Source organism: Parasteatoda tepidariorum, chromosome 6 (assembly GCF_982258835.1).
Source record: "Parasteatoda tepidariorum strain Cologne lab strain chromosome 6, Ptep-v5.0, whole genome shotgun sequence".
Lineage (NCBI taxonomy): Eukaryota > Metazoa > Arthropoda > Arachnida > Araneae > Theridiidae > Parasteatoda > Parasteatoda tepidariorum.
Genome location: NC_141760.1, coordinates 22,170,784 through 22,185,792, shown reverse-complemented (window position 1 = coordinate 22,185,792; position 15,009 = coordinate 22,170,784). Strand labels below are relative to the sequence as shown.

At 27.8% G+C, this 15,009-nt stretch overlaps 1 protein-coding gene across 1 annotated transcript; it reads left to right on the top strand.

Moving 5' to 3' along the window:
• Positions 1 to 79: 79 nt before the first annotated feature.
• Positions 80 to 12,532, top strand: Fcp1 (RNA polymerase II subunit A C-terminal domain phosphatase Fcp1). Its single transcript, XM_016049063.4, has 6 exons — positions 80 to 309; positions 2,694 to 2,777; positions 4,101 to 4,188; positions 4,279 to 4,404; positions 8,705 to 8,949; positions 10,122 to 12,532. Exons 1-6 carry the CDS (start codon positions 80 to 82, stop codon positions 11,725 to 11,727), a joined length of 2,379 nt encoding a protein of 792 aa, XP_015904549.2. The 3' UTR covers positions 11,728 to 12,532.
• The last annotated feature ends 2,477 nt before the right edge of the window (positions 12,533 to 15,009 follow it).

Below are 15,009 nucleotides of genomic sequence, written 5' to 3'. Positions count from 1 at the left end.
GTTATTTACTTTTTGCCATTTGGCCACAAGTACAGACAAGCGATTGTTTTAAAAACAAAAGTGAAAACAAGCAACAAGCATGGCTACCTCTTTGCATGTTTACAAATATGATGGAATGAAATCATTTCATTTATCTAAATGGAAAATAAGAGTAGGACATCAATTGTATTACAATTCTACAATATTAAGTTACAAACAAAATGAAGGCGTGAAATCCGATATAACAGAACCACTTCTTAAGTACAAATCCAATATTGGTGGAACTGTGACTGAACTTCTAGTTTCTGAAGGAGATATTGTGGAATCAGGGTAAAATAAATGAAATTTTTATATTTAACTGATCACTTAATTATTGCAATAATTCTATGATTGGCAGAGTAGCATTTAATGTTTTTTTGGAAGCACTTAAGAAGTTTAATTAAAAAGATACATTTGAATGAAGTGTCATATTTCGATGTTTTTTCCGGATACATCTTTTTGAAACTCGAGTATTTCCTTTGGGGGTGATATAACATTTAATTTTTTTAAGTGGTTTCACCATTTATGAGTGATTCTTATCTCCAGCTGATTACCGAACTTAGTTTACTTCTTTTTTTTTTCGTGATATATGTTTCGAAAACAAAATCTGAATAGTACTGAGTTCGTTCAATTGTATGAGCCAGGGTTGGATAAATTTAATATTAGTATATTGTATGCGTAAGAACACTATACTTTTCCTCGTTTATTGGTCCTTTCAATATAGTATTTTCTGGATATGGCTAGTGTGTAGGGTAAAATCCTAGAATAGCCCACCTCTTGCGAATTTTTGAAATCTTGCCAAGTTAGAAATTATTACACTGGGATCAACGTTGATTTTCGATTATTAAACAAAACAATTAAAATTATTTCAAATTTATTACCTCACACAAGAATTAAAACATGAAGTAATAATGATAATAATAAATGAAATAACGGATAAAAAATGAAATAATAACGATGATTTTAACAGCAAGAGGAGAGAAGAATAAATGGCGAAAAAATAAACCCTTTTACCTTTTTTCTAACAAAATCCAAATTTTGCGTAAGTATACATATCAAATAACCAAATAGGTTTAAGAATTTTGGTTGGGTGGTTGTGGTCTGATACGACGTTCAAAATAATCTCTTCGAAATATCATCCATATACCTAGTTTGGCGAGATTTTAAATTAATGCCACGGGGATCCACCCGAGTGTAGTATTGAGTGCCCCTTGGACATTTCTAAATAGGTACCTGAAACCATTTCCTTACCAGGTTTTGGCACCTTTTAGTCAGATTTCTGAAATTTTTGATTTTTAAAGAACTTGTTGGCGCTTTATCGTAGGTTCGCATAGCTCAAATAGTTACCGATATAAAAATAACCCAATATTTAAAAACATAATTATGGGTTGGTTATTTCTGTATTGATACTTGTTTGTGCCAACTACAATTGTTATGATGCTAAAGCAATTTTAAACTTTCTAAAAAGAAATATTTACTGGCTTGCTCGATGGTGACTGCGAAATATACCCTTTAAATTGATCCACTTTTGTGATTTTTTTTATTTCTACTTGGTGGTAATTTTGGTGCAAGTTCTAGTATGATGATCTTCCCTTAACTTGCATTTTCATTTGGTAATTTAACATCAATACTAAATATTTTAGTGGTTTTAAAAAGATTTTTAAAAAACTATTAGAAATATCTTGTTTTTTAGTGCTGATCTTGTCATAAAATAAAGCGTTAAAAACTACAGGGATGCCAAATGGTAAATCTTTACTTTATGTTGTGCTGATTCAAAAATTTTATGAATCTAAAGCAATGTTCTAAGGCATAAAAAAAGCAAATAAAAAAGAAAATAAAAGAAAAAAATAAAAAGAAAAAAATAGCAAATAATGAAACATTTTTTAAAATAAATAAATATTGAAATTATGACAATTTTTAAAAATTATTTATTAAATTTTGTTATGACTCTGCTACAACATTAGGTATTTTAAGAAATTTTTTTTTAGAGCACCGCTTTTAATTTTTTAATTATTTTTGATTTTGTTTCATGACAAAATTTATCTTGTTTAATTTAAGAAAGGTTAAAAAAAAATTGTTAGTTAAAAGATTCTGATTGAAAAGATTCTCATTTAAAGTTGGTTATATTATTAGTTTAAATAAGAGAAGAAAAATTCTCCATATTAAATCCTGTCCCAAAATTTTTTTGTGAGCTGGTAATGATATGCACGAAACTAGAAGAAAACTGACATCAACACTTTGATAATCAAAAACTGAAGAACAGTTGGAGGAAACTCTTAGAAAAGACCAGGGCTCCACCAAGGGCTGTGGTGCCAGTTAAGAAGAAAAAAGCTCAATAGATGGCAAAATACTTGCCACCTTAAGGAACACCTTTCAATAATTTTTTTAAATTATATTCTTGTTCCCAAGTTTAAGAACCAGGTGGTGGTTTCTGCAGTCAAGATCCAATATGCTAATGTCCTCATTAACTGAAGAAATTAGGTTGGTTTCATTGAAGTGCAATATCAAGCAAGCTATTAGTTTCTGCAAAACCATTACAATCTTAATTATTTATCTGCTACATGAAAGAATTTCTGTCATTGAAGATTTCACCGAATAGTATTTTAGATTTATGATGTTAATGCTCTCGTTGTGTATTATGAAATTACCTATGTAATCTTTGCTTATATTTTTAGGATGCCTCTTTTGAAAGTAAAGCCATGTTCTCATCCTGTAATTATGAAAGATTTATGTGCTGAATGTGGAACTGACTTAAGGAAGTGAGGTTTTACTTAGAATTTAATAATATTGTTAATTTAATATTAATACATATCGATTTTCTTTTTTTAAGATTTCTGTTAAATATGGAAAAAATGTTAATGATGCTGTGAAACAGGGTTGGCAAGATTTTGCCGCAGGTGGAAAAAACCATGGTAAATACCGGTAAAAACCGTCCTGGCAAAAACAGGTTTTTGCCAAGCAAAATGGCAAAAACCTATATTTTCCAAGATGAGAGGACAAAAACACATTTTTGATACAAAATTATTCTTAAAATTGAAATATATACTATGAATTTAAATAATTACAAAAAAATTAACAAAACTATTATTCCATAATTAAATGATAATGTATCATTTTAGTAGTTTAAAACATTATTGATTGGAAAAATTGTGATTATTCTCTTTTTTCCAGTGAAATGAACTTATTTTAAATTAATACAAATATAATTTAAAGCATAAAATATCTATCAACATGTGTAGTTAATTATTGTACAAATAATAATTTTTTATAATAAATAATAGTATTATACAAATAATAATATTTATTTGTAAAAAAACATTTATTTTAGGATTCTAAAATGAAAAGAGATCAAAAACTTTCAATCTTTTAAAAATTATTACCCTTAGGTATATTAATTTAAACTAACTAAAAATAATTTTTTTCATGTAATGTATCAAAATTATTATTCCTTATGATTGATTTAAATTTGTTTCAAGTATTTTGTAATAATATTTAATCAGCAATTTAGATAATTTGGTTTTTGCCAGTTTTTACCAGGTTTTTGCCACTGTCCTGGCAAAAACCCTTTTTTGCCGGCAAAAACTTCAACCCTGCTGTGAAACTTTGATATCTTTTAAGGGCAAGTAAATTGTTAAGAAGAGTGTTCAAGTAAAGAGTTTCCTAATTATGAAATCTGAATATTGTTTGAGTTATTAGGAACATGGTTAGAAATGATAAATATTAAATGTTTGACTAACCTTAAAATTATTAATATAAACTTCATCTACAACACTGACAAGATGTCCTAGCCAGAACTGAAAAATGGTCAGCAACTTTCTTCCTCAATCAGATTCATATTTTAATGACATGATGCCTCGATTAAATTTTTCTTTTATTAAGAATCATATTTTGCTTATTGTTGGATATATTTATGAATTAGTTAAGTCCTATATTCACAATAACTCAATTATTACTTAGAAGCATAATAATAACAATGTTATAATTGTGTTACTATGTCAATAACAATAATAACTAAGAAAGAATAACTTTATCTTTATTATGTTTTTATGCTGCTATAATTATTTTTACTCATTTTTATTTAGTCTTGATCGAGACAACTTTGAGAATGTAACTGCTGCTGCAACATTTAGCATGGTTCATGTTGTACCTGAATTAAAAGTTTCTTACGAGGTATGGAAGATTCTTTATATATCTGGATTTATTATTTAGAATGGAGAAAAAATATTGTAGTTATACTTGAAAATATGTTTTTTTTTTTAGCAAGCAGAAAAACTTTCTCAAGATGATGAAGATAGGTTGTTGAAAAATGAAAAACTTGTACTCTTAGTAGATCTGGATCAGACATTAATTCACACAACTAATGATAATATTCCAGAAACAATGGAGGTGATAATTTAATAATTTCTTTGCTTGCTTGTTGTATATAAATCTTGTGAATTGTTTTTTTTAAACATTTGTCATTTTGTATATTTTATTTTCATGTGGAATGTTCTTGTATGCTTCTGATTACATTTTTCAAATATACTTGATGAAATAGCGAATTTTCTGGGTTAAAATTTCTTGTTTGTTCGTTAATTGCACTTTAATTTATAAAATTTATGATACATAAAGAAAAGGATATAATTTTTTTTTATGAATTTATTTCTAATAATATATTTATATAAATATTTTATTCATGATTTAAAACACACTTTATCAATTATTTTGTTGTACCTTTTAATGTGTTAAATGATTGTTAACTTTTCTAATCAAGTTTTCTAAAGAAATTATTGAAAGTGCAAAATTTTTTTACTCAATGGTTCCAATTAATTTCTAGTTGGTGAGTTGCTCACAGCATTGTTTTAGCATAGACAGCATTGCTGTAATGAGCTACTACTATTGTAACTTTAAAATTTCAGTGTTTTAATAGATATATTTGAGTAGTTTAAACTCTAAATATGCAAAATACCTAAACACATTCGAAGAAGTTTTTAATTTTCTGTGCAGGACTGTGGAAAATTACTAATAAATTTAAAAGACCTATGATAGGTTTTACATTCAAACAGAAGATATTTTCTTCAACTTTTCCAGTTTTGTTCACGTAAAATTACAGGTTTAACAATAATAAAAAAAATTTAAAAAAAAACTTTCTCCAGTTTTAACAATGTTTGTGTATGTGCGCGACCATCCGTCTAGAGATAGTGGGTCAAAGTATTAGTGTAACAGTATTTTAATGTTAAAAGGTTAAGTTACACACAAAATTACAAACAGATACTATAATTACAAAGGGAATACGGAATGTTTACAGAATCCATTAAGAGTTCAAAAGCTTAACTGACTATTTCTATTCATGCCTTCCAGATGGAGGCATTTAGACCAGTTCACTAGGGATAAAGTGTGTGTGTCACAATATATAATTATTTTTAATAAAAAATATATAATCATAAAATTATGCAATTGAATTACATTTTAGAGTTATGGAAAATATATTTAAACTGGGTGTTTATGTACAATATATTTAATTGTTGTTAACATGAACAGTGACTCAAATTGTTTAATTTTCTAAAAAAAAATTATCAATTTAAAAACATGAAGTAAAACCAATGATTAAAATAATTTATCATGCTTTAGATTTTAAATTTGGGAACAAAATTTGTGTAATTGTTAAAAAGTAATAAAAAAAAATTTCGACAAAATTATAGCATTTTTATATATGTATTGACTATAATAAAGGCATGGCTATCCAAAATGCTCAGAAATCAGAATTTAATCAAATATGAAATGTAATTCCATATATAAGCCATATATAGTATTATCCTGAAACATTTATCTAATACTCAGTATTTAAACCAATTTTTAAAAAATTCCTGCAGTGTTAATTGAAAAAACTTGTTTTTTACTGTGTATGCTGGTTTGGAACTCATTTTATGCTCATTCCTCAGATAAAATATATTACAAGTGTGGTTAAATTAAAAATTGCTGTAACATATGAAAAAATAATGCGAATTGCACCTAAGCTACAACCACTGCATGTTTGCATAAATTCAATTTAAGAATTTTCTATTATTATTTCTATTGTAGGTTTGGTACTTGTCCTCTGGTAGGGAAGATCCGTATATAAACTGACTCCTACTTTATTTTATCAAAAGAGTTCCCTAATTTCTCAGTTTATGCATGGGATCATGCCTATGACTTATTCAACATTTTTTGTCTCCAAAATTTTACTTGCTTCTAGAAACACAAAGAAATTAATTTAACCATTATCTTCTTTGAACCTACTTTCTACTAGAAGTTGTTTGATCTAGAGAACTGATCAATTTAAATCAAAATAAGATTAATTCCTATTGAATATAAGTATATTTAAATTATTTTTTTGCCTTTTAAATAGTACCAAATTAATTTTTAGCTGAGTAACTAAATAATTATTTCAAATGGTTAGTTACTCTAGTACAGTGATTCTCAACCTTTTTTTTGCGGCGGCACACTTTTAACGATTACGAAATTTGACGGCACACAATGAAAAAAATTAGTTTAAAAGTTGTTTACTTACCTATAATAACACTGTGTTAAATAGTTTGTGATAATAATTTTGAATGTGGAATAATATTATATGTACTACAAAAGCACGTTTATTAAGGAATTAATTATTTCTTTCCACTAATTTTTTATTACTTAGCAACAGTTCTTTATTTATTTTTGCTAGTTATTAATTGCTAGCTTGTTTTCTATTGTTATTAACTGTTAGTTTTTTACATTAATTATTATTTTTTTGCGATTTCTTGTTAATTAGTTTTATTGCTAATTATTAATTTTTTATCTTGTTTTCTATTGTTATTAACAGTTAGTTTTTTACATTAATTATTATTTTTTTGTGATTTTTTGTTAATTAGTTTTATTGCTAATTATTAATTGTTAAGCTTATTTTTTGTTAGTTATCCTTTGTTAATTTTTTTTTTAGAATTATAAATTGCATAGCTTACTTTAATGATTACGTTTGAAAGTTAATACTCAGCTTACCTGCTTTTGTTAATTAATAATTTTAATAGTCATTAAGTTTTCTACTTATTTCAAAATTTTTTGTAAAGGCCAATTTAAACTCTTCCTTCTTATTTTAAGATTGTCAGAGACAAGACAGTCGCCGACAAAGATGTTCACGTAGTTAAGGCGTAGAAAAATTATAAAAAAATATATATATAATAGTATTATATATACACTTTTCGTAAATTTAAACTTTACTCGCAATAAAAAAAAAGCATTATAATTTTTAATGTATCATTTCTAATATTTGGCGGCACATTTTAAGAATTTGGCGGCACAGTGGTTGAGAATCACTGCTCTAGTAGTTTAGGTAATAGAATAATTCTTTCATTCAAAACAAAAAATAATAATAAGTTTCCATTGCATATATTTCTGTTTCCTTATTAAGAAAATTTTTAATAATCAAAAAATAAAATAAATAATCAAATCAAATCTTGAAATTTTATAATTTTAAAAACAACTAGATCTGATGAGATAAATCATTTTAGATAGATATTTAAATAGAGTATTGATCATAAAACTTAAAAATTAAATCCCTTTGTCAATTTCCAAAATTAATGAAAAGTATTACTTAACCCCTTAACTGCCGAGTAAAAGTTACGTGATTCACTCCCCAGTGCCACCGTTTTTCGCTCAAGTGCACTTTCTTACGCGGTGTTTTGGTGGGGGGAAATGATGCACGCGTGGCAATTTAAAAACAGTTTACTTTTACAAGACAAGAAAAAGGAAAGAAAGAAAATACAAAATTTAAATTAAATAATAAAAATACAATATAAAAGATGTTAAAACTTAGCTGTTCTATGATAAATCCTGAAACATGGTTGGAAACATAAACCAACATCACATTCATTGCACTGATAGCGGGATTCACGAAGAATTTTTTTCTTGAACAAACAGCACATTTTCGCGATGTATTTGAAGACGTTGATGGAAAGAATAAAAAGCACCAATTACACACGGGAAACGAAAGCGAAAAAAGAATAAACCCGACCTTACTCAAAAAGAGACAAGCAAACGAATTATACGATATCACTTTTCCATAACATCCTTTTCCCATTCCCCCTCCTCCGAAATTAGTAATATATTTGCAAACCAAACACTTTCAAGGTCATTTTACTGCATTCTGAAGTAGGGGTGTAGTTCTATTTCTAGCAGCGCAATGCAAAGCATCATACTTCGGGAAAGGGCATATATACACCTGGGGCAGTTAACACATCGTCTGGCCGAGACGTATATATACGCCCGCGGCAGTTAAGGGGTTAATTCCAAAAAAATTTTATTTTCTGGTGAGTTTATTGTAATGTTATTAAAATAGCTTTAGTCTGTTGAATTTTTAGTTGGTGCATTTTACTTTACTTATGTGATTGGTCATTGAAACTAATAATCTTACACTTCGTAAATTCCAAAACTTCACAATTTTTACTAAGCTGAGTCTCAATCAGCAACATGTATTTCTGTTTCCTAATCAAAAAAATTTTGAATTAAAAACCTTTTGCTTAACTTCTAATTTTAAAAAATTTGTTTTCTTGTGAATTGATTATAATAATGGCTTTAATTTCTTGGTTTCTGATAGGCCATTTTTGTTACTTATTATATGATAGGTTGTTTAAATTAAAAATTATTTTTATATGAATTTATTTATCTTTTAAATTTAAAATTAACATTATAGGTTGATGCACACTTTCAACTTTATGGCCAGCATTCCCCATGGTACCACACAAAATTACGCCCTGGAACACAAAGTTTCCTTGAAAAGATCTCAAGATTTTATGAACTTCACATCTGTACTTTTGGTGCTAGGTTATATGCTCATAGAATTGCTCAAATACTTGATCCAAAAGGAAAATATTTCTCCCACCGTATTCTTTCTAGAGATGAGTGTTTTGATCCTACATCCAAAACAGCTAACTTAAAGTGAGTAATAGAAAGTTATGAATTGGAATAAAAATTAAATGCATCTTATATTTTTAGATTCGGTAGCATGTTTGTACAATTGTTTTAATATGATTATAAAAGGTTTTTTTGACAGCCCAAAATTATTAATTTTAAAATGACCCATAAATTCTTCAGCAAGGCAGAAGATGCTGTAGAGTGTTCTTCATTTAAGTTTTTTATTTTTAAAAAGCAAGCCAACAAACGGAGAAAATTGCTGAGACTCCTTATTAGAACATCTTTAAACATGTTCCTAATGAAAATTAAAAAGCAGAATTGAGAGAACATTACAAAAAAAATAGAAAATAAGGAATTTTATTTTTCTGTTACTTGATTACAGGCTTAATTATGTAATTCCATTTTTTTTTTCAATATCATTGTATAAACTTCAATTTGAGCATTACAAAATCTTTATGTATAATTTTGATGGACCTTGTGTCTGTAAATTTTGCTATATGTATGTTAGATTAGAAGCCTGGTGGCTGAGTGGTAGCACTCCACGATCTTGTGCCTCAGGTTCTGGGTTTGATCCTCGAACCGAGCAAGGTTCATTTAGCCTTTCATCTCTTCAATGGGTTGCTAAAATGAGTACCAAGCATGCTTGGTGACTAAACACTGGGTGTTCCACGTTCGACTGACCACCCAATCCGAAACATCTGCTCCTGCACCCTGGAGCCCAAGGAAAAGAAAACTGAGATGGGCACAGTAGGCCTTCTATAGGCTGTTCTTATAAAAGTCTTTTAAAATGCATAAAATTTATGCATTTTTCACTTTCGTGTAAATCTACTTATTTATTATTTTGCATCTAAGTGTAATAATCCCCTATTTTCGTTCAGTTGTAGCCAACTGATTATACACCTGAAATAAGGACCTTGCACATTTAGTTTGTAGGGATAAATACTTACTGAACAAAACTATAAATTTGAATAAGTAAAATTCTTTAACAAATAATATTTGTTTTTAAGAAATTGGTTTTAATTGCAAAACTACAGTAGGAGTATTTAATTCTCCTTTTAGAAAGATTATTTGATTTATTCTTAATTTAACAAATACAAAGAAAGAAAACTTTAAACTTCCTCTCTTTAGTTTTGTATGATATACTGTTTAATAGCATTCTTTTTACAATCTTATATTTATTATTATTCTTTTTTTAGAGCATTGTTTCCAAAAGGAGATCACATGGTTTGTATCATTGATGATAGAGAAGATGTATGGAATTTTGCACCCAATGTAATTCGCGTTAAACCTTATACTTTTTTCAGAAACACTGGTGATATCAATGCTCCTCCAATTCCTTTAGATCCCAAAGAGGCTTCAAGTCCAAATTTAAATGAAACTAATGCAGTTTTAGTAGAGAAATCAGTAAAACCAGATCCGACAGAGGCTTCAAGTGCAAATTTAAATGAAACTAATGCAGTTTTAGTAGAGAAATCAGTAAAGCCAGATCCCACAGAGGCTTCAAATACAAATTTAAATGAAACTAATGCAGTTTTAGTAGAGAAATCAGTAAAGTCAGAAGAAGCAAATGTCTCATCGGATAACAAACCTGTGACATCAAAAGAAACATCAGAAACTAATGATTCGGGTTTAAAAGAAACGAATAATTCAGAAAGCATTTCAAACAAAATTGAAAATCCCGAAACGTCATGTAATAAAGAGAGTAGTGCTGAAACTCTTAAAGAAGTCAAAGAAGTAGTCTTGGCAGAAACACAAGATTCTAAAGAAAACTCATGTGCAGAAAATAAAAAGGATGATATTGCTCAAAAAGAAAATAGTTCAAATATACAAAAGGATAATAATGTGCCTAGTGCTACTAATGTAAACAATTGTGACTCTAATTCAGAAAAGAAGACAGATGGTAGTGAAGGAAAAGAGGAGACACCTTTGAACATTGTTGAGACTGATGATTATTTGTTGTATTTGGAAGAAATTCTGATCTCTGTACATAAATCTTATTACAATCTTTATAAGAAGCGAAAAGAAATCAAAGACAACTCCATTCCAGACTTAAAAAAAGTTGTCCCGGATGTCCGCAAAAAAATTCTCAGGAAAGTAAATATTGTGTTTAGTAGTATTGTGCCCACAAACTGTGACGCCGAACGTCATCATTTTTGGCTGTTGGCGGAATCGTTAGGTGCCACTGTTTCCAGGAACTTAGTCCTAGACTCGTCACACAAACGAACTACTCATCTCATCGCCCTTAAATCTAATACATCCAAAGTAAATACTGCCAGACAACACAAAGACATTTGGGTTTTGACTCTTGATTGGCTTCTGTGCTGCGAAGAAAGATGGGAGCGTGCTGACGAAAGACTTTTTATTCTCCCGAAGGATGCTACCGAAAGCGAAAACAGCGAAATCCTGCTCCGCAAACATAATCGTCTGAAAAGACCTTTCAGTTCTGAAAAAAAGCAAGGAAAGTCTGAAGAAGATAAATTTTCTGAAAGAGTATTTGCGGAAGCCGGTTTAGCATTATCGCAAGATGAAATCGACGACATGGATCGAGAGATTGAGCAAGCTTGTAGTGAGGAATCAGAAGACAGTCAAGACTCCAAAGCATCTTCAGAATCTTCCTCGTCCGTTGAATCTCTTTCTTCTGGAGATTACCCTAAGGGATGGAAAAGGCGGCGTAAGTGTGACGCAATAGACGAACAAATTATGCTTAATGCTGTTAATAGTGAAAGCAGTGATGTAGATACCATAGGATCTGTTGATGAAGAAATGGCGGAAGCTGTTAAGCGAGAATTTCAAGATTTCTAGTCAAAAGTGTTTAACTGCATTTTTAAATCTATGAATTGGAATTTTGAACTTACTTATGTTCGATTTATATTATAAAAAAAATTTTAAATACTGTTTTTAGAAATTCAAATATTTTCAACTTAGCTAATGTTTTTAGATATTATGGTTTATTTAAGAATGTAAAAAGCTTACAAGTTGATAACAGGTTCAAGAAGATTTATTTACAAATTTAAAGTTACTAAAAAGTACTTTATTCTTAAAGTTTTGTAATTTCATTCATTAATAAAAATTTAAACTATTAAAGGAGAGCTTCAAATTTTATAAAAATATCTATATTATTAATGTTTTTGTCTGGTATAATGTGTTTGACATTGTGGTTCCTGATGGTAATATGATATTAAAATTATATCAAAGAGTCTTTTTAAAGAGATTTGCAAGTTAATAACTAGTTAATGAGAATAGATTGTTTTCAAATTTAAAGTTATTAAAAATTAATGCATTCTTATAAGTTATGTAACTATATTCAATTTTTAAATTAAATTATATGGGAGCTTCTAATTTAATAAAGATTATGATATATTTATGCTTTTTCCTCTAAAATGAGTTAGATTTAAATATATTCTTCAGTATGAATGTCTATGATGTAAATGTTGAAACAAATTTATCAATGCGATTTTATTTAAAAAGTAGAACAAATACAACTGTATTTATAATTTTCTTACAATGATTATTGCATATTCAATACAGATTTTTTCTTTCTTTCTGTAAACCCGATATTTCTAAAATTATACATACCCATAATAAAATTAATTAAAAATGTTGTGAATATATGTTTCTTTTATGTAAGAAATATTAGCACACTTGGTTTACATTAGTTAATTTTTTAATAGTATTTTCAGTTTTAAAAGAAAATTGTGATAGCTTATGATGAGCTATTTAGATTAAGCATTGTAAATTCTGTATGTGAATGCCAGTTTTGGTGGCACTTTTGTTGGGATATGTTATTCACTTAAAAATTTTCAAAATAACTTGTTAACTCTTAATAATATTGAAATAATAATTTATCAACAGTCTATAAATATATGTAATTAGCATGGGGGCATGTATGTATAAGTTAAAAAACTGTAATTAAAGATGAGTCATTTTCTTTTTCCTTTGGTAATTTTGAATCCTACTTATTTCCTAAGTAGGATTCAAAATTACCAAAGGAAAAAATTGAACTTTATTATGTCATGGGTAACAGAAAAAATTAATATAAAATGGGTTAAGTTTTGTTCTTCAAAAAAAAAAATTCTGTTTCTCAACACGAAACAAAGATGTCTGCAAAGAAATTGGGAGGTAGGGGAAAATTCCTCATAATGTTATTTATATATTCGGTTTAATTCATTTATAGGACCTTAGGTAATTTGTTAGTTAATTAAGAATTGGCCTAAACTATGCACAAAAATGAACTAAAAATGTAATGTTTGCCCAATCCAAAGTTGCAGATGTGACATTTTCACGAACTAAATTGGCCGTTGATTTAAATTTTTACGTATTTCAACATTGACCATTTACATCTATATTAATACAAATCTGCATCCCTGTTTTCTATTTATTTTTTTGAAAAACTAATTTCCTCAAGTTATGGGTGTAACATGTATTTTCATGTCTCGGTATAAAAATTCAAAATTCTTCGAATTATAGCAAATGTGTGAACTACTTTTATTATCTTAGACAATTGTGTTTAAATTAGTATTCTATGAAAAAATTAAATTACTCTCCAATTCTTGCCTATGTAGGAAATATTCTACGTTTTTGTTGTGGTTGTAACTTATATAATCAATGAAATAATAACATACACAAGTATTTACAAAGCAGTTTTTTTTAATTAAGATATTAATGAATTATACAGTAATAACATAAAAATGTAAAAATATTAATTTTCTTTGCCTCTTATTCCGCTTTTGTCGCTTTAATTATTTTTCCTTTTTTAGCTGCTGCTGATGTTTTTTTTCTCTTCATTTTCTCCTTATTTCATCTGTGCTATTCCTTCTTCTCAAAAAGAAATTAATGTATAGATTTAGCACTTTAAGTCCGAAAATACATATTTAACAAATTGTAAATATTTTTATTGAAATGATTTAAAATGTTTAATCTTAGAAAAAAGTTAGTTGTTAAATTTTGTTTAATTTCAAACTCAGTATCTTCATTTTATACTAACTTTATAAACATTTAAGAAACAGTATCATTGATTTTTTTCTTATTCTTTCTTTTTATTTAAGGTAAGTAAAAAGTAACCAGATATCTGCTCCTGATATACTTATTTAAAAGAAAAAATATGCTATAAAATATAAATAAGAAAATCATATACAGTAGGGAACCGATTATCCGGAATGATCAGGACCATCGCTATTCCGGACAACTGATTTTTCCGGTTTTCTGCATCGCTACAAAAAGCCATTTTTTAAATTGTTAAACCAGACTGAAAAAAAAAAAAATTTTGGATATAATCTTAAAAAGAAGAAAAAACGATGAAATGATGGTAAGGTAAACATCTTTCAAAAAAGAAAGGAAAATCCTAAAATCTTATGAGGAGAAAAAATATTTTTTTTAAAAAATGGCGGGAAAATTTATCGAATTTCGTTCCGGTTTTCTGATTTCCGGATAACGGGTTCTGTACTGTATATTTATATTAAAAAAAGTTTCTATAATAATTTTTTTTCTTCTTAATCTTGATAGAATACTTACCTTTTAATTAATTTTTGTAATCACCTGTCATTTGAATAAATATTTCCATGAAGAAGCAGCAACTTATCAATCTAAATTGAATTAATAAACAATTGTATGCAATGCCACATGCTCAAATGAGGCTAATTTTGCTAAATCAAAGGATATGGGTACCCTTGTCATTTACATATTTCCAATCATTATTTTTACATGAATTTGTTTAACAGTCTTTTTAAAAAAATTCGTCGACCTTTGTTTTGAATTTTAAATGATGTTGCAAGTGTGTCTTTAAATAAATGTCGCATCCGTACCAGGAACATGTCACACTGCAATGTTTAACAACTTTAATTAAAATATTTACTAGTTTTTTTTTGTTTCTGTAATTCAAAATATCTTTATAAATTTTTTTTGAACACAAAGTATCAAAACTTACCCTCAATGAAGTTTTTCTGTGAATATATAAATGTAACTTTCTGTTGCGGGTATGTCAATAGTTACGAGTAAAATTAAATATGCTTATCTTTTACAATAAAGATAAATGAACACTTTTCTGTGGACATAAACTACCAATAATAGTTGTCAAATAAAACAATA

Coding starts and splice junctions, on each gene's coding strand:
- Fcp1 (XM_016049063.4), top strand. CDS start 80: ATGGCTACCTCTTTGCATGTTTACAAATATGATGGAATGAAATCATTT. Junction 2,778..4,100: donor TGTGGAACTGACTTAAGGAA/GTGAGGTTTTAC, acceptor ATTTTTATTTAG/TCTTGATCGAGACAACTTTG. Junction 4,405..8,704: donor ATATTCCAGAAACAATGGAG/GTGATAATTTAA, acceptor TTAACATTATAG/GTTGATGCACACTTTCAACT.